The sequence below is a fragment of the Mya arenaria genome, chromosome 15, assembly GCF_026914265.1.
Source record: "Mya arenaria isolate MELC-2E11 chromosome 15, ASM2691426v1".
Classification (NCBI taxonomy): Eukaryota; Metazoa; Mollusca; class Bivalvia; order Myida; family Myidae; genus Mya; species Mya arenaria.
The window spans coordinates 28,627,013-28,649,069 of NC_069136.1; the positions used below are offsets into that span (position 1 = coordinate 28,627,013).

At 34.6% G+C, this 22,057-nt stretch overlaps 1 protein-coding gene across 1 annotated transcript; it reads right to left on the bottom strand.

Annotated features, from left to right (window-relative positions):
• Positions 1 to 855: 855 nt before the first annotated feature.
• Positions 856 to 9,269, bottom strand: LOC128220645 (L-xylulose reductase-like). The gene is made up of 7 exons (XM_052929125.1): positions 9,167 to 9,269; positions 8,043 to 8,140; positions 7,116 to 7,270; positions 5,847 to 5,889; positions 5,492 to 5,656; positions 1,906 to 2,026; positions 856 to 1,600 (listed from the first exon to the last, which is right to left on the bottom strand). The coding sequence occupies exons 1-7, from the start codon at positions 9,228 to 9,230 to the stop codon at positions 1,482 to 1,484; spliced, it is 765 nt and encodes a 254-aa protein (XP_052785085.1). The 5' UTR covers positions 9,231 to 9,269; the 3' UTR covers positions 856 to 1,481.
• Positions 9,270 to 22,057: the final 12,788 nt, after the last annotated feature.

Genomic DNA, 22,057 nt, shown 5'->3' on the forward strand with positions numbered 1-22,057 from the left:
ATGAAACTGGCGAGCCCTTGTTCACTGTATTCCTTGGTTGCAAGCATTAGCGATGGTACTGGCGAGCCTTTGTTCACTATACTCATTGATTGCAAGCATAAGCGATGAAACTGGCGAGACTTTGTTCACTGTATTCCTTGGTTGCAAGCATTCGCGATGGTAATGGTGAGCGTTTGTTAACTGTATTCCTTTGTTTGCAAGTATTAGCAATGGTACTGGTGAGTCTTTTTTCACTTTATTCCTTGGTTGCAAGCTTGGTACTGGTGTGATTTTGTTCACTGTACTTCTTGATTACAAGCATTTGCGATGGTACATGTGAGCTTATTCAGAAAATTATCATTCTCTACCATTAGCATCTGAATCAAATGGACTTACAACGACAGGCCACTCTTAAAGAACTCTCCTCCTTATATAGTTTTTATGGCTCCGAACTATTAAAGAAACACAGTCATTTAAAGCCACGCATGGCACATTATTTCGATCGCCAATAAACTATTCAATAAATGATTTACATAAATTACATTTAGGCATTACATACTGTCAATATATATACAGTAATATATGCATTACATGCTGATATTTTAAATTTATAAAATATTCTGTACCGCTTGCTGATAATTGAAATTTATAAAATATACTCTATACACTTAAAATATACTTCAGTAATGTATATTTAATCAAATTTACTGATTGCGACGTACTTAAAGAGGCATTCTAGATTTTAGTTTTCTTTTAATAAAAGTAATGTGCATAAGACATGTGTTTTTTAACATCCTTTCTCGCAGTATATGTCCATGCAGACACAGTGTTCATTCTGCTGACAATACAAGGAAGACATGATCATTAACTCTGTGATGATTTGGCTCGCACAAGTCGCATTTATTTTACAGCCTGCACCAGCGATGTTCGTCAATACACATACAATATACGAGACGCTAGTTTTGCATTGATAATTTTATATTTTGTTATTATCAATACGATATTTCCCTTAAAGACAACTGTTGTCTGAAACAAACTGTATGTTTATGTTGACATGGTCCCAATTAGAGAAAAAGGTAAGAAGCCGAGAATAATACCATAACTGGTTTGCCTATCAAAGGAACAAAGGCAGATCAATTGTTCCATATTGATGATGTTAAGTACATCAGTAACGACGCATATCACAGACGTAAATAATTGAAGCAACAAGAACTCGAATTACAAAGTACGTACTATAATTACTTCAAAAGCAATGACCCGTCTCGTTATTTTCAGTGTTTGACACCGCACTTCACCCTATGTTGGCAGTGAACAGATTTGCCAAAGCCTCACTAGTTTAAAATGTTAATATATATTTTGTAAAATTGATAGGAAATCCTAACAGAGGTAGCACAATGCAAAAGTTTGCCAAGCTCGGTATGAACAAGACATAAACATTAAATGAAATATGAATGAAGTCACCGTAAAGCATTCAACACTAAAATAAGTTTGCTGTGTACGGTTCACTCCAGCCGCATGCAGTGGACCGTGTTTCCGCCGTCTATGGGAATGGTGGAGCCGTTGATCATTCTGGCCCGGTCACTTAGCAGGAACACAACCAGGTCCACCACCTCCTCAATCTCTGCGGGAGGAACCAAACATTGTAATGAGGAGAAAAATGACACCTATTCAGAAATGCTTGTTTAAACAAATGTTTTGGCAATGTCGCAATGACCTTGTACCTTCGAAAATAGTATTTAAACACAATATTTTTAACTGCATGTTTAAAGAGTTGCAAATTACACTTTACTAGGTTGACATACTGTGCACAACGTTTGTTTGTGGATTTTATTTGTTTTATTAAAGTATGCTTTGTTTCAACGAAAAACAAAAAAACAAAAACCCGTCCACTATGAACTGCTATTTTACACAAATGAGATGTATTACCGACGAGACGTTTTGCTGGAATGGATGCCAGAAAGTCATCTCTCAAGCCCGGGTATTTGTTCATATAGTCCATACCGGCTTCTGTCTTCACCACTGTTGGACTAACACTGTTCACTCGAATCTAAGTTAACGAAAACAAGTAACGTTAGTCCAAAAATAAACTTAATAAATAAATAATAAATAACGCTGTATTTATAATTCTAAAACAATGGTGTTAATTATTATTTCATTACACTTTTCTGACGCTCTTGATTACATCGACCTAGGTGAGTAAAGACTTATACGATGGAACCGTGCAGCATTATCATTATTATTACTCTCTTTAATTACACCTGAGAGTTATTCATAACATGTTGAACACATACTCAAATTAACATAACCAATAACTACATTTTAACATACACACTGTATGAAATCCCCATATCTATTATTATCACTTGAATTAGTGACGGTACGTGTACCGTATTCTGGTGTACTCTGTGTACGGATTTTACACCGTAACCGCTGTGCATTCTGGGAAACGGAAAAGAGAGAGAAAGTAAACTGTAAAGTTTTGATTTATTTTATTAAATTTTTCATGTAAATATAGTTATGTATTTAACTCGACACAAGAAACCTACTAACAATGATTCAGTTTTTTGTCAACTTTTAACGTAAAGGCTTCCGCCTACGGAGCGGGAGATCGGGGGTTCGATCCCTGGCCGCGTCATACCAAAATACGTTAAAAGTTGATACAAGTAGCTCCCTTGCCTGGCGCTTGGTATTTAAAGGGGAGTGCTTGGAAAAGTGGTGTACTCAGTACTGGTTTAACCCAGGAAAGTTGTACCCCGTGTATCGGTGCTTTACACATAGCACGTAAAAGAACCAATCAGTATCTACGTAAAAGAGCTAGATTATTGCATCCGGACTTCCTTGTATCCCACCACTGTCTCTTCCGCGTGCTGTACCTTCAGCAAAAAACAACATAGGACGCCATTGGAAATAAGTGCTTGCCCTTTCATGAGTTATCCTTGACCGCAAGGTCTAAAGAAATACATACACAATGCACATATTCAACGTTCAATCAGCTGGTTGACCAGGTTAAAATATCATGGCACAAACAATGTTACATGTCCTTTTCAACTGAAGTGCTTGAGGGTAGAATGTTCACACGTGACTTTTCCCCTTCATATGCAAACCTGATGCAGCCTTTAAATCAACATCTTAAATAAAAAGGAAATTACATGTCCTTTTCATATATGTTATGTACATTCAGAGTTAAATTAACATTCTGTTCGCATTTGCCAAGAAAACATCAAGGACATTGTTCTTTAGAACCATCTGAAAGTGGTGAAATAAACTCAATGCAGCTCCCTATCGAAGTCGACAGTTTACATGAAGAATTAGAAGCCGGTAATCACAGATAAAAACGTTGCAGTTAATATTTCGTAATTTCATTTAGAAGATACTGTAGAAACTAAGACACAGTTTTAGAATTGTTCATTGTTCTTTTTTAAATTGAAAGGAAAATACCTCATTCCAGCATTAACAATTCAGATGATTATTTCTGAACTCAACGAGTGCCACTCGGCTAGTCAGCAAGTCAAAGCCTGTTGATCAGTAGAGAATGTTCAAAACTGTCCCTGTTGGATGTCTCCATAGAGATTAACAAGTGAAATTGAAAATGTTAACAAATGTTGCAACCGCAACCAGGGGCTCATTAAAACTTCCGCAAAAGCCAGTCTTTATTTCGAAAGCACATCATAGAACAGATCATTTATTTACCAGAGGACCATAGACCCATGTGGCCGAATATCATACAAAAATGGCAACAATTAGAAACACATGTGTAAATATTCATCAATATATATGCACTTTCGTGCACTACAGACAACATATAACATACTAAAACATACAATAATCAAAATTTTAACAATACAATGAATGGTATATAGGTGATTATATTTTATATGCATATACATATACATAAACATAGACACATACATCAACACATATAAACACACACACACATACTTGTGTTGGATATAATGCAACATTTCTAAGTTCGAAAGCCTTCTATATAAACATACTCAGATTATTATTTTTTAAATAGTTTCATTTTCTGTATTGATCGACGCAATTAATTTATACATACTAGGATGTTGTCTATAATACCTAGATATAAATATCATTCTTAGTTCATTAAATAATGTGCACTCTAGAAGAAAATGGTTTTCATCTTCTAATTAGGAACAAACAGTGCATTTTAGGTTCATTTAGGGACGTTGATTGCGGTCTCTTCCATCGTCCCGTTTCAAAGCTTAGTCTATGTGAAGATAACCGCAATTTGGACACCGACATTTTAAATTTAGTCATATTTATTATGTTAAGATATGGTTGAAATCTAAATTCTGACACATTTTTGTGTCTAATCTACTTGGCCAATCTTGAATAAAACTATCTGTTAACCTTTGTTTAACAAGACACACAAATATTTTAACATTTCCAATTTCTTGATAAATCTAGGCATCATATAAGCCTAAACTACAAAGTCGGTTTTTTGTGAGTGAACACCAATAAGGTTTGTTAGGATGTTGTTCCATGTCTGTTTTCAGCATGTTATAAACCTTTCTATAATATTTACTTTCATTACTATGCAATATTTTCACACAGTATTTGATATTATACTCATGTATCTTATTGTCCTAAAACTAAGCCTCCCTAACTCTCCATAAATGAAGTCATTTTGTGTCGTCTTTTTTACACCTAGAAGACATTTACAGAAGTGTAAATAAACTCGTTCAACTTGATTGTCTTGAGCAAATCCCCAGTAACAGAGCAAATTTGATTTGTTTACAGATCAAACGATGAGATCAGTTCTTGCCTCGTAATGTTACATGTGGAAGTGTTTCAAAAAAATATTTTGTTTTTTTTCAAAAGAGAGTACATTCGCTATCATTTTGTATCAGATGGAATTTGAAGTGGCCAAATTATTAGGTTCTGCAAAAATGAACCACAAACGTCACACTTGGTGTTTTATCACTATGGATTACGCAGGATACGGAGTATATAGGTGGTCGTGTCAGGGCTTAAATTGTCTTTTAATATAAGGACACAGGGTATATATGTGGTCGTGTCCGGACTGAAACCATCTCATGTATGGACAAATTTACGCTAGTAAATGAATTAACTGTTACTACCGTATGTATTAAAACTAATATGGTGATAGTCCCGGCAGCTGGTTGCCAGCCATCGACCGTAGCAGTGAATGGGACATTTCAACAATTGGAACTCGATGTATACGTAACGGTTTATATAGGAAAGACTGACATACAAGTTCTATAAATGAGATAAGGTATACCTCTATGACAAAAATGCATGTTTTTGTTTGTTTTAGTCAGTAGTCAGTACATGATTTTACCATCCGAGTTAGAAACAAAAACAAATAAATATAAGTGTATTTTTCGACTGCGCCATAAACGTATTCGTCAAAAGTAAACAAAATCACAAATACATACGAGCGCAGAAAAATATGTGTAATCGAACAGTTATTAAACATAGAAAAAGAAAAAAAAACTATTAAGTATTAGAAATGACGGAAGCTTGCCTTTTTACAGCCTAGCTCGAGAGCAAAGCTCTTCGTCATCATGTCCAGTGCTGCTTTTGACGTGCAATACAGTCCCATATTCATGAACGCTCTCATTCCGGCAATACTGGACAAGTTTACGACAGAACCTTCGATTCCGTTTGCAACCATGTCGGCGGTCACCACCTACATTCGAAATTGGTAATAAAATAATCAGCAGATCACTAAAGCGGGGAACTGGAATTGATCCGTTTAGATTCTAAACTTAAGAAGCATATACTTGGAGATTTGCAACTCTTCACTTATGCTGTATACGTACAAGGACATTAAAATTGTAATGCATTTTTACCTGCATTGAACTTCAAGATTATCTTGCCTGTGTGATATTGAAAGGTGCCTTAACGTTCGTCTCCATTATACTGCAAATAAAAAAAGGAATATTAGTCCTGTATATATTCACTATAAAACACATGTTTTATTTAGATCATTATTTCTCCCACCTCAGATAAGTAGATCCAATAATTTAACCATGCTAGATATTCTTTTCTAGCACACCGGATAGGCATTTCCGGTGACGTCAGCCGTGCTGGAAAATTCCATCTGGCACCCCCCCCCCCCATGCCAGATGAGTCACGCGCTGTGACGTAATACTTTTTATTTATTTTATTATATACTTTATATAACCATAATTATGAGATTTCAATAGATGAGTTCCATAAACATTAACTTTGCAAAACTATATCTTCATAACAAAACAAAATGACCTTAAAAGACGTGATATCGAAGGAACTTATTTACGTATGCAGTGAATACAAATTACTGCGCGTCATGACGTCAGTAAACGTCATCGCACGCTTTTTGGTGAAATGTACAAAAATGCGCCTTTTTATGTATTTTCTTCACAAATTATGTAATGTTAGGTATGCTAGAAAAAATATATATCATGTGTGTCCGTTCCAGATAGAAAAATCCGACCCTCGGGCACGCTGCGTAGCCGGTAACTCGGTAAGCCTCGTTACCTGGCAACGCAGGTGCCCTCGGGTCGGATTTTTCTATCCGGAACGGGAACACATGACAGATATTATTATTCATCTTGCCCACGGGCGAAGATAAAATGCCCGTATGGAACTCCTTTTACCACATTGTAATTACCTCCCTTGTTGAAGACTGTCTTATGGTAGTATTTAGAACGCTAATTATTTATTTCTCACTTCAAATGTCACCATAAAACAGTTTTCAGGCACCATTCAAGAAATAATGCTTCAGTCTCCTTAGAACTATTTAAAAAGACCGATTTGACTATTAACATTAACTGGATCACTGCGCGTATATCCATGACAACCACGTGCTATCGCATATCCATACGCAATTATTTTCACTAAGCAAAAATGAGTTCCAGCAAAAAATACATTTTTACTTAATTTTGTTGAACTGAGGTGGGAGAAAAAGCATCTACCATAGCCGCTCGTATAAGATAGGTTCATCACGACCCTCGTGCAGGGTGTTTTGCGGAAACTCGGTAAACCTCGTTTCCGCAAAACACCCTATGGTCGGGTCGGAATGAACCTATCTTACACTCTCGGCCATGGAAGATACTTATAATCCAATGAATTATATACCAAAGAAATATAGTCAACTTCCTCACCTATCAAAGTGTTCTTCCGTAAAGTCGAGCACGGCTGACTGCACATTGCTGAAGGCGTTGTTGACGAGCATGTCCACTGGGCCTATTTCCTTCAGTAATGCACGCATAGTGTCCCAGTCTCGGATGTCCTGGCAGTACGTCTTTATCTCGGTGGTCTTGGACAACGCAATAATACATGTATGAAACGTATGGCAGCTCACATTTATAATGTTACGTGTCTGCATTACGTTCGCCTCTCATGAGACAGAATAGAACATTTATCGACCAGAAGATCATAGAGATCCATATAACCGAATAGTGTACAAAATGGCGACAAATACAACACATAACGAAGAGAAGGAGAGGAAATGGAGAAGGCGTCGTAAGACATCTAAAATTTGTTATTTTTAAAGACAATCATTCAAATTCAGGCTGTCAAATAAGTTGGGCTAATTCGATTTGTTGTGATCGGCTTACAGAATTTCAATACATTTACACGGTTCGTATTTGATTTAGAACCCTTCTGTGCATTTGGCACATATCTTTTCGCCATTGTAAGCCTAGCAGACCTATATTCAAATATCATATCGATCAATATAATACTCGATTTGACAAAGTCTACCGTTATCACTGCCGTATTAAAATACTAGTCATACGTAAGCATATTAAGACATCACAACTTACAAGCGGCTCTAAGACTTTGTACAAATGAATTCCAATATAAACGTTTTTCATCGGTTTTTATCAATTCATACGATTGTCTATAGCAATAAAAGGGGCTCCATATAAGCATTTGGCTTTCTACTTAATCCTTAACTTTTATGCGTTTGCTGTACATACAATATGTGTTACAAAATTAATATTGTTTAAACGAAGACAATCAATGTTTTAAGTTTGGTATCGTGCACTTGTCTTGATCAGATGTGATTGCTTTATACTCCTATATACCTCATCCCTTAATGTGGCGAGAGCCGGCTCCGTCTTCGATATCGCGATCACGTGGGCCCCATATTTGGACAAGGTCAACGACAATTGACGGCCTATACCTGCAATTACCAAGTAATTATCATGGACCATCGGCGGTCTATACTTAACTCACTATGTAATTGCTAAGTTAATTGGCGGCCTATAATGCAATCATCAAGTAATGGTCAGGGACGATTAAGGCTTACACATGCAATCATAAATGGTCGTAATGGTCACAAGGACGATTTTCAGCATTTAAACGCAATCACAAAGTATTGGTCAGTTTTCGGTCTATACCGGCACACACCGATAATTGGCTTCTTGTACTTGCACTCACCAAGTGATGGTCAATCGCCGAGTCCTGCAAGCACCAAGTAATGGTCAAGGACGATTGCTGCCGATACCTGCAATCACCAATTAATGGTCAAGGAAGATTGGCCGCCTATACCTACAAGTACGAAGTAATGGTCAAGGGAAATTGTTGCAGATAATTGCAATCATCAAGGATTGGTCCAGGGCAATTGATGCCTATACCTGCAAATACCAAGTAATGGTCAAGGACAATTGCTGCCTATACTTGCAATCATCAAGTAATGGTCAAGGACAATTGCTGCCTATACCTGCAATCACCACGAATGATCAAGGACAATTGCTGCCTATACCTGCAAGGACCAAGTAATGGTAAATCACCGAATTATTGCCTTTAACTGCAATCACCAAGTAATGGTCAATGACAGTTGGCGGCATATACCAGCAATCCCAAGTAATGGCCAATATGGCCATTGGTGACCTGTACCTGCAATTATTAGAATGATGGTCAATCACCATAGACAAATGCCTGAAACTCTGTTATTTATTTATACGAATCATTCTTCAGTGTCTGTAGGACGGCTTATCTGCAAATGCTGCAGATAAATATTACTTAGCCAATAAAATAACTGCAATACCAATCAAAAACGTTATACATGTATTCATGTATCCATTAATATAACACTTACTTAAGACGAACTCGTGGCCCAAAAAGATAAAAATGTCAATCCATATATATATCAACCGGAGTTTGTTTCTCGATCTATAAAGATACCAGAAAATGCACTATTACATACCTCTGCCGGCTCCTGTCACTATAACTCGTTTGTTGGTGAAGAAACTGGAATAATCCGACGACATTTTTCAAACTTCATGTATAAGTAGTTGAACACTCTGCAGTTTATGAGATAACAAACGAATTTATCAACACTGTATCTGTTCAGGAGGTCATGTTATCTAATAGTACTTGTTGAGGAGGTCATGTTATATAGTAACACTAGTATTATCGTGCAGTTATCATAAGTTATTGAGGCGGGTAGTACATGTGCACGCTGTCCGTCCGCTAAAACCAAACAAAATTAAGTTATGATGGGTTTATTCCATACGCCCTCATCCGTATGCGTATCCAGTCCGTGCCCGAGTGAATGATTTTTTTTTGCCTCGGACGCAGCTCAGACACGGTTTGGCTTGAAAAAAACATATACAGTCAAATGAATAAATAGAAAGAAACTTTAAAAATTATTCATGGAAATGAAGCATTTTGGTGCAGCATAGTTTTGACTGAATCAAGCATGTGGAAATGTTATAAACAATTGCCACTATTTAGATAAAATGAATGTTTAATTATTAGTTATCATTTACTTGGCACTCGGAATATAGTAACCGTTTTATAATGCGGATGCGGACGACGGATGTGGAATAGGTAAATATGGAATGGAACTCAAATGTTGGTGAAAATTACAAACTTTATCAATTGTTTTTAGGCTGTAGGCCGCTGGGCCTGCAGACTTTTATAACCTTATCTCGGAAATCGCATCGGCAGATCAACATAACATTTTTAACTTTCAGCGAATTAATGCGCGCACGGGCGTATCGACCCCAGCGCGGTTAGAACTGCGTGGGTCAACGACCTAATTTACATTAACATTTACATCGAAAATACCTAGTAAGTAATCTGCTCTAATTGCTAAGGACTGCGTTCTGCATATTGATCAGCTTGCTAAAAGTAGCGCCGTAATGAGTCTTCAGCCTATTTTATGCGGTTAATATAGTTTGAAAACGCTGCGTTTTTCGTCGTATAACGCACTTGACATATATTTTGATATCGGCGAGTTACAGAACGCAATATAGAAAAGCAGAATCCGCAAATAGTTGCAAAATTAACGCGTACTGAATCCAATAAATACATGTATTGTATACCTGTGTTTAGATTTTGCTTCGGCCGGGGACCGATAATATCTATATGTACAATGTAGTGAAGTATAGAATGTGGGTCATCGCATTCAAACAGGTTTATTCCCCGGAAATAACCTCTGAAAAGTCGTTAAAAACGGAAAAATAGGGATCGTATTATGATGCCACAAATGCTAATTAGGCGTAAGATATCAAACCATAATGTTTTAAAATGAAATTATGATAATTCATTTTATCCTACAATCAGTTTTTTTTTTCAAGTATAATTTCTTTGTTTTAAATTGCCTAAATCGGCTTGACATTTTTATTGAGATTGTTACTTTTAAAAACTGATTAACATAAACCTAACTAATGTCCAATGCATTTTGTTGGTATGCATTTGGTAAAGGTTGCATACCCTGTTAGTAAATTAAATACTTTTTTCGATCTTTAGATGTTTATGTTGATACGTATGTTTTACAATTACATGACTTTACTCCCAAAACGTTGCAGGCCGAAAGCCATTCAACGCTTTAAGCGCTTTGATTATACTTTTTACCGGTAAAATTTAGTACAATCGGACCGATCCGGCATATCATTTCTGCCTGATCCTATTCGGATTAATGTTTGTTTTAAATCGGGTGAACAATAAATAAAGGTTTGAACTTTCATTTTACATCTTTTAATTGAAATTAAGGTAATATATTTTAAATTTGGCAAATATACTTTTTTGTTTAAATCATGTAAATTAAGCATTGAACTTTCATTTATATTACTTAATATATTCTCTAATTGTTATTTATTAGAACAATGTGTTTAAACATCGTTTTATAGAAAGTGAATATTACTTAAAAACGAACTCGTATGACCGATGACTAGCCAATGTAGAAAAAAACAACAGCGGATATTTTTTTTTTTTTAAATCTCTCGTTTTAACCGCTGTGCTAATTCATGTTAGATGCCGTTTTGGGAAGTTAAATAAACATGATCCTGAACACAATTTTAAGTTTCATTAACTGAGAGTTGTTTTCGTTAAGAGCTCATTTTACATATATAACTATAATTTATCCATAAACACTTACACATTGAACATTGCAAACATGTTACCCTATAGATCCCACCGAAGAATTCATTGTTGATGAGCCAAAAGTTCAAGATCCAATTTTAAAAATACTCAAGTTATAACGAATATGAGTAAAAAAGTTGTTATGTATAAAATTTGCTATAGGGATATCAAAATGGGTATTTTATTGATGAATATAAGCGCGAAACAACTTGGTTCAGCAACCCCATACTTATAGCTTTAATAGGACACAGTTTAAGTATTTCATTGATAGAAAGACAATACCTCTGGTAATACTGATCCAATATAAGCAAAACTTGTATGAACCATTACATTTTTTTATTCACACTTCAATTAAGCTTCATATTGTCTTTTATTTACATCGAATTTCACTCCATGGAAGATACTTCGAATCTAATTATTATGCGTAATTAAAGCAATATGTGTAAAGTTGTTGTTTTTTACAGTGAAATAAAGCATATTTTATGAAATAATACTATACGTAAACTTTGACCTTTTGGTCTACATACTTTAGTACCGAAAATTGAAAGCAGGTCTCGTCAGAACTTCTTTTGATATGACATGTTTAAAGAACTAATGCGCCGGGATAACACTGTAGCACGTATGACATTATGCGGTTTAAAGTTAGTAGATGTATATTAAAAAGCGAATAAAAAACAAGAACAAATAATTTTGGATTCGATTTTTATTGTCTGTGAACAAATTTGTAAAAGCAAATCACGTTTGTCTCACCTACAGCCTTCCAACGCTTTCAGCGCTTTCATTTATATATTAAGGTGATCCTATGGTAGGATGCTCGATAAGACCGTCTCATATAGTCGCAACTCTATCGACTTAGGGAACATGTAATGTACGGTCAAGGAAACACGCTGTGTTGATGCGGCGTCCGAGTCCAAGACAACGTGACATTGTGCTAACAAAGCCTTTTAGTTGTTTGAGTAAAATCTATAGTTTCAATTTTTGACGAGGCAATTACTCTTTTTAAGAGTCTTATACTGGTCGACAGTAGGCCAAGTTCAACCCTTCATACAACGTCATAGCGTATGATTATAAAAAAGCTTTATTTGTTTAAAATGAACTTCAATTTATGAAAATGGTAACAATTCATAAGTAAAGAACGATATATTTTCTGTTTTTGTGTGTGATTGGATTGAATATAAAAAATCATTGCATTGAAAGCATGTGAATTTTTTATATTTATTGTTATGAATATGCGTATAACTACCAGAAAAAGAAAAAAAGGGCGATGTGTAGTTTTGCGTTAGTGAGAAACTTGAGTGTAGATATTATACAGTGTTGCATTGACCTTGAAAAGATTTATCCGGTATTTAGTCAAAACGACTCAGTGACATCATTTTTTGTGGTAAATTTTGAAATCACGTTTTTTATCGCATAAGAAACTTCCACAAAGTATTCTATGTTTTTTACATACACGAGATTGTAGAAATGCATCTAAAATGGACTTAAACATGGCCACCTTTCAAACTAATTTTATTGGAAACGCTATTTAGTAAAGAACACTAGCGAATCAAGCCTCGGCGTCGAAGATTACTTTATATATCAATTTGTGTGATTGGACTGAATATAAAAAAGTGAGGAATAAAGTATCAAATATGACTAAACATTCAAAGGAACTATTTTTAGTAATCTTGAGGACAAAATAATTGAGTTTAATTCATCCAGTCCTCGGCTTTATTGGAATACTGTTCGAATTCTTGTGCAACAAGAGCAATGCAATACATCCATTGCAAAATTTTGATAATTCTTACTCCTTCACTAATACCGAGAAGGCGACTTTCCTGAATGATTGTTTCGTTTCATTTTCGAGTATCTACGATGATAACGTGCCTTTACCAAACTTAAACATGTAAACAAATAGTGAACTAAGCCATATTAACATTATTGAAATATTTATGAGAAAAACTACAGAAACAAGCTCAGTAGCAAAAAGGTTAAACATAAACCCGGTTTAATGGCACTGGGTAAACGTCAAAGACATAGAACATAAAAACAAAAAATCCAAACAAGAAACATAGAAAAACACAAAACTCCACAAACAGCACATTGCATACATACTACATGTATATATATATAAAAACTAGGTATGTTTATCAAGGATTTTTAGGTACCGCCTTGGAACGAAGTAAAAGACATCCTTGATAATCATGATACTAATAAAGCTAGTGGACCTGACGAAATTAGTCATAGAATGCTAAAGAATAACTCATCTTCCGTTTGTATTCCACTCTGTATTTTTTAATAGATCGATGCGATAATGTATATATCCTACAAAATGGAAACTCGCAAATGTTATGCCACTGCATAAAATGGGTGATCGGACATCTTTGTCCAACTATAGACCGATATCTTTGATAAGTTGTGTAGGAAAGGTAGTGGAACGCATTCTTTTCAAATTTCAAACACATTTACAATTATATGCCTCAAAACAATCTTATTTATAAGCACCAGTCGGATTTTATCCCCGGGCACTCAACGGTTCATCAACTATTCAGTAGATAATGAGACATCCATCTTACAACACAGCCTGAAATTCTACATTCTTTGAGTTTAAAAATTAGGCCTCTGTGCTTCGTAATTATCGGCACATATTCCACAAACAGTCAGTGATTCTAATCCTTATAATCTGAGAAATAATGAAAATTTTAATACAATAAATAGAAGCCTAGAAATATATAATCGTTAAACGATGCCGTCATCTTTTACATTGTGGAATTCACTAGATAGAGAAACAAAACTCTCACCAACTCTCTCTATTTTTAAGCGTCAATTAAAAGATCAATTTAACCGAACCTCCGTCACATCTTATACTTGTGGAGAACGTCGCTTTTCGTATATCATGCGCGACTTGGAAACTTTTGCAGTGACCTAAATTCCGACTTGTTTAACAACCATTTTCGAGACTCTCCACTATGTATTAATTGCCATGTAGAAGAAGATGCTAAACACTTATTTCGGTGTTCACTATTCACCGACCTCTTCAGAAAGACTCGAAAATTCCATCCACTCAGTACAGATGAACTGCTATTTGATTTTAACAACCTTTCCGAAGAAGACAACGTTCTGATCAAAGTTTTATTAAGACTTTCCAACGGTTTAGCTAAGTTAACATTCGGTATCAGGAGCTCATCATCTCTCGGTCTCTCTTTTTCTCACACGTATTTCTCTACAAATTCTACAGTAGTGTCATGTTTTTTTCCACTTAAACAAGGCAATATACATTAGATATTACTCGTATTGTTGTTGTTTTTTGCTTATAAAACCTTTGCTTGGTATAGAATGTGACGTTTCGGGAGAGGGCCGTAACTGAAGTTGACAAAACTTGTGGCCCAATCCCTTTGCATGCATGATTTTATAATGTCGATTTAAATATTGTGTTGATATTTGCATTGATATTCTCATTGTCAAATGTGTTCTCATGCAATTAAAAATTATTACATCAAATATATCAATTTCGGAGATGAAAAAGTAATGATATAAGCTCAAAATTCACAATTTCGGACTACACATTGTTAAAATCCATTCCCCAAAACAGCTGCAAACATTTTAAACCATTTTTAGACTATCTGCGCGTGCGCGCAGGTAGTCTTAAGACCGCAAAATCCGAAGAACTACTTCTTTTCATGCGCTGTATTTCTGTATCCCGACGTTTTATCTATAGCAGAAAACAACTATTTTTAGATCGCTATATTTATCAGATTGATGTAGGTCAAAATAATGGAGGCTGTGGTAGGAAGGTAACATAATGATATTCACTCTGAATTTAGCCCAAGATGTTCTAGAAATTATTACTGACCTCAAGTGTCCAATCGCCTGCAAGGTTTGTTATTATGACCTGGCGTGACCCTGAAGCACGCTTATTTGTAATGGTGTTTTTTTTATATTACTTTTAAGAGATAAGAAACAAAAATGATTGTCTAAATGTCGAAATAGTTGCATCTAAGGTTTCGTGTTGCTAGTGCTTCAAATACTATATGATCTGCTATACAATAACAACAAAAAATCATTCTATGACTTTTAGGCGTATACTTTTCTAATAAGATGTTCTTTTTTTTTTTGCATAAAATCTTCGTTCCGGTGTATTCTTGGCATAGTTTCAGACATTAGGCTTTCAATTTATATAAGAGCACATGCCCTGATATGACAGTGATCGAGTTATGCATACTTTTGGTCAAGCAGAGTAGTTCGGATTAAACCTGTAAAACATCCAAAGAGTGCGAATCATTCATAACTGCACTAGTACTATTTCTACAAAGATACTTACATAAAACACAAATAACATTAATTTATCAATAAAACTTGAAAAAGCAAAATCGTATTCTCGTTCTTAGAACAGACAATTTCCGATAATCTAAAAATAGTTTCTACATACATTAACTGACCTATAATCTAAAAATATTTTCTACATACATTAACTGACCACATGTTTCCTGTACGAAATTAACCGCCTGGTTGTGAGCAGGAAACCAGGCGTCAAAATCGGACTAAAACCAGTTGGTTTTAAAAAATTTAAATCTAGCACTCATATGGATAACCAAGCGTCAAATTTAAAACCAAGCGTCAACCAAGCGGAAAAGAGGCGTCTATATGCGAACATTATGCAAATGAGCTGGTTTTAAATTCCAGCTGGTTTTTAAAAAACCAGGCGTCAAATAAACCAAGCGTCGAAAAACCAAGCGTCAATAAACCAGGCGTCAAAAAAACAGGCGTCAAAAAAAAAAACAGGCGTCAAAAAAATAACAGACGTCAAAAATTGGCATTACTTGAACACAACCAGTTTGAGTTAAGAACAATTTATAGTTCGGAAAACAGGACAATAAAACATTGTTTAATATATTTTCTTAATTAAGGCACAGCTGAAAATGTTATTTTTTTACACATTTTTACTATCACTTATTGTTTTAAGAGTTCATATTCTGTGTTTAATATGTTTTCGACAGAATGAACCTTGTTCTGTTATCGCCCCATTTAGTTGTGCTGCTGTTGGTGATTCTGCTTCATTCTTTCTGCACTATCTGGGAACGTAATCTGTTAAAATTAATTTAAATGTATTTATTCAAATGATGATTTCCGGATATATAGCTATAATTACAAGAGGGATGTAATTGTTAGAAGATATTCATAGTTTTAATTACCTCATGCCTACATGGATTTATATTTGAAATTATAAAAAGAATAAAGTTTCAAAGGTGAAACTAAATGAAATAACAGTCAGCAACCCACCATTTTCAGCATGTTCTTTAATTAGCTTTCCAACTTTCCCCATCAAATCTTGTTTGGTCACAGGATCCTCATCTTTGTCACAGACACAATATTGGTCATCTATGGTAATTAAATAGGATCATTAGGCACACACATACACACCCACATGATTATCAATAAATAAGTGAAGATCATGCTCAGGCTTAACACTGTATAAAGAAGAGTATATATAAAGTTAAATGCAGCTTATACTTATACGTGCATATATCCATATGCTTAAACACATTGTATTTGTAACAATCACCAGGTTTCAAAACATCCCATTGGGACATTGTGTTAATGGAGGTTCAGGGAGCAATATACAGAATGATTAAATGCTGCCAGATAAATAATTGCAAAAACATTATACTTAATAACAAACCATTTTGTATTTATGTTCTTTTTACTGTGTAATAGTATTAAAGATACATGTTGAAACTGTTCTTACCTTTCAAATGATAAGGAAAAAAGGTTTATCCACACAAAATATGAGCTTCAGAAACCGCCATATGTTTACATGATTCTTCTCCATACATTTGAATTTCCTACACAGATGAATGTTTTCTTGATGCTGATTGGCTTAGATAAAACCCTTCAGGAAGCTTTATTGCCTGACTTTTGAATGGACTGATAAGCCCAGGACTGATAAGCCCAGGCTGTTATATACCTGGACTCATGGAGGGAAAAATTTGGAAGCACTACCAGTATTAAACTTTTAAGCAGTATAATGCTTACTGTTCTTCTAAATATAAATGTTTATTGCTATGAATTTATTATTTGCTACTTTTAACATAACAAAATAAATCTATAAATTTAGAAACATTACAACAAAAAATATATATTATTATAAATAAATATTAATAATGATTTTTTTGTATGCGATCATTTATTCAAGCTTCATCATAGTAATTTGTCAAAGATAAGTTCTGAAATTAAGCAGAAATTAAAAATCATTCTCAATTTAAGTCAAATTAAAAAGAGTTTGAAATGTAGAATGTGGTTTTAATGTGAATGTTTACTTTGAAATGAATAATTTTCAAAAGAAATTCTAATGCATAATGCTTATATACAGTAGAGAACAGTATTTTTTCAATGATTTTCCAGTTTCATTTTTTATTCCCTTGTAATTTTATCACATTGGGAAACAATTATTATACTTTAGTCACCTTGAGTGGCAATTTCTTTCTGTATTCCCGTGGAAAATTATAAAAAAAATGAAACTTTAATGTACCATTAAAGATAATTCCATAGTTTTTTAAGTTTCTTGGAGGCTTTAATTTTTCCTAAGTTCCTTTTGACGCTTGGTTTGAAATTGACGCTTCAATACTTAGAGGCTGAAAAATTGTTACAGTTCCTTTTGACGCTTGGTTTGTAAATGACGCCTCCTTTACTGAGAAAAATGACGCCTGGTTTGGCAAGAATTTGACGTGTCCTGCTCTTGTCCAGTTGGTTTTAAACACGTCGAGGCAAAAACCAGTTGGTTGACGCCTCTTTGACGCCCATCAACCAGCTGGTTGACGCCTGATCATTTCGTACGGGTTGTTCTCACCACGGGAAAACGACCATCTGATACGCTCTGCATTTTGAAAGGAATGATTGCTAAAGTTGTTCGTAAAATAAAATTATTTTCCTTTAACAATTAAAACGTGCATGTTCATAAAACTTGCCTATCATATGATATCTAACCTAAGCACCGAAAAAAAACCCATTAGAAGCGATTAAAAGGGGCATGCATTATAACCTTAGATACATGGGGATGGGGGTTCGTCGACTTAAGTGATAAGCTGTGCATTTTGAAAGGACTTATTGCCTGAAGTTGTGCATTTTGAAAGGAATTATTGCTGAAGTTGTTTGTAAAAAAATGATTTTCCTTAAACAAAACGTGTATGTTCATAAAAGGAAATGATATATATTATGTATTATATTTTCCTATCGTATGATATCTAATCAAATCAACGAAAAACCTTTAGAAACAACTGAAAGGGGCATGCATTGTAACCTCAAATACATGCGGATTAGGGACTACAATGTACGACGATTGAAGTGACTTTTACATAAACAAAATGACACCAGACGCCATAAAATAGATGTAGATATGTTTGTTTCCTCGCACAATGTGTACACACGCGGTCTTGGCCCTCGACACAGTTTTACCTTTTATCTATGTGCCATTCACCCATCCCCCTTGTTCAAATAAAATTTGCGACTCTCATATTTTTGCCCGCAGATAGTCTTTCAGCGCATTCGCGCTTTCATTTTATCAGTTCTGATGGACGGACGAATATCAAACGCTTGTTTCCCTTAGTCACTTCCCGTGTTACGTCAAGTCCTGGATCCACCCCTAAGTGTAACCTTTACCTAATAAAATGGACGGCACTTAGTGACCCCGTTGAAAGAAGCTGGACATTAAAAGTAAATTGGAGGCCTTCCTTAAGGATATAATAAGCGTACATGTTGAATGGCAAAGTCCGATTCGGGAGAAAAGATCCTGGCACCACAGTTCGCACAATATTGAATCTAAATCGTACCCAACCTGCAATAAAAGTGTTTTGACACGTTACTATACTCTCCGATTTTGAAAATATTTTCGTTTAATAAAATTAAAAATAGTAACAAATGAAAAACAAATCATTCTCAAGTGTACAGAAAAAACTACAAGGCACAGCTGCACCACGGAGATTTCGACAGCTCATTTTCTTTGCACCACCGGTATGAGGTGGAGCTCGTGTTTAATGGTCGTGTTATTGTGTATTGGTAATGCAGTTGTGTTTCCAAAATAGTGTAATATTATTTTGCTTTTTAGAAGACTCTTTTTTACAAGTAATATATTAATGCATATCCAGCCAAACTAAGTTAACATTATTTTTCTTTTACTGGAAAATCATATTAACTTAACGGTGCAACTTTTATTTACAAAGAGACGGAAACCGTTAGTATGCTTGTAGCTCTGTTGTATGTGAAATGACTTTTATATTGAATACTTCTACAATCCTGAACGGGTAATTTTGTCTAATGAGGCTGCCACAGACGTGACATAATGAACAGTGTCATTTAGAGAGTACACTTTTATGTGCAACATTTGTTAATGCCTAATTCCATATTGTTTTGGAAAGGAAAGACATGCCGTAGGAATAGAATTGTTGATAAATATGACAAATTAGATATAATATGACAGATCCAATATAAAGTGTTTAGATTTGTGTGGTATATCGTCATATGAGCTATCACAGACACGTGACAAATGCCCCCGATTTGGCCTGCTCGGAGTGGAAGCCATTTGTATTATTTATTAATATGAATGGAATAGATAGATATAATTGACATATGAACCTGAAGTGAGATGGATTCTCATTTATCAAAATATATCTTCGGATAAAGTATCAGCTGAGACACGAATTATAACTATGAAGTCCTCATCCATCAATTCTATGGATTTACTTGATGGTTTAGATCATTGTTCATATGACCCCTATTCGAACTTGATCTTGATTTCCGGAAAACAATTATTTTGAGCAAGTGTATACTGGTCAATGAAAATAACACTCTCCCACTAATTTCTTTAATTTGACCAGCTTGATGTAAACATTCTGTGAAGCCATTAATTCTGAGCTGGTTTTACTGATGTTCTCATGAAAATAAGCTTTTTTTGAGAGTTTACAATATATATTTTATGGTTGACTAATTGACCTAGTTTTGTCATTCGGAACTCCTCGTCCATTTTTATCGAAAACAACCTCGGATGTATTTGGACGGTTTACATACTAAAAAAGTGGTACGTTTAAGTCCGCTGCAAGTAGATCGCGTAGTAATTTTATTTAGCAGTTAAACTTTATGACTTGACTCTTGGGAATCTTAATCATGTTTGCAATAATACACTTCACTGGCAATCAATTTAAACTTTTATCAATAAATACAACTCCTTAACACTACACTTAATTAATGATATAATTCAAAATCTACGAACTACTTAAACTGAAACCGGCATACATCCGAGGTTGATTTCGATAAAAATGGCCGAGGAGCTCCGAATGCTAGATTTGTATCCGGCATGGCTCCTATTAATGATACAATTGATAATAACAGTCTTTAATAGACTTGAACGTGACATTTTAATATAGTAACACAAACCTGTCAGATAAAAAAGTGTATTGGATAGTTGTAAGCGGTATTCTATTGTAACTACATTTACTATAAAACAACAAGCTAGTAGTTAAAAGTAAGTTGCATACTTACGTCATGTCCATTCCCCCCCTTTTTAATATATAATCTTTTCTGATAATCGAACAGCGTTAAAACAAGATCAATCACTGTATGATGGAAATGGGGTTATGCCGGGCAGCCACATGTTACATGCAGTTTTAAATCATAACAACAATACAAGTAGTGCTATAGAAAAAAGTTTTATCCTAGATTGCTATCTATGTATGGATATATCTTGTTTATCTTCCTATACTATGTATATGGTGTACTTGTGTCTGAATTAAAAAAATAAAAGAATCCGCCGATGACCGCCGATGTGACGGAAATGAGCGAAAAGTACGAACAAATCGGGAAGTAAACAAAAAAATCGAGTTGATTTGAACCGTTTAAATAGAAGGTCATCCATATACATTTGTTTTGTGTAAATATACATTCTGTCTAAATATGAAAAGGATTATATAAAATGATGTTATACACCATATGGTCAAACATATTTTTTCTAAATATAAATCAGGTTAGGTGAATAAATATTAGAGCTAAAATTTAAGCAATTTTAAAATAGCAGTTTTGATCAATCCAGGACAATTACTCTTGGACTACATGACTAACTGGACTCATATTCAAGGTTGGTCGAGATTTATTGTCACACATTACCATTTTAAAATATGATTAGTTTATGTGGAAACGTGAGGATGCTAATGTCTAAACATAGTTAAATGTGACATTTTTTTATAAATCAAGGGCATATAACTCTTCTTGTTAGATATGGATCATGATCGAACCTGTCAATAGACTTGTGATCATACATTTCCATTTGTAGTATGATTATGATTGGTGAACTCTCGAAGATTTGTGATAAGCAAGGTCACACTATCTTGAACTGCTGGACATATTTTGCCTTTAATCAAATTTGACCCAGATCTTATGGGCATACACATTCCTTCTTTATATGATTGTGATTGATGAATAAATGAAGGTGCTAAAGTACAAGATACAAGATATAAGAATCTTTAGTCGGATCTATGATAACAAGAATCATTAGCTAAATAAGATATTTTCCGACATGAAAAACAAACATACATAACATAACAATGAACTGTCTGGTGACTTTGAAATAAAACTTGTTTTCTATATTTCATAAAGATCGGTGAATAAAGAAGATGCTAAAAATGAACTGTCTGGTGACTTTGAAATAAAATTTGTTTTCTATATCTAATAAAGATCGGCGAATAAAGATGCTAAAATACAAACA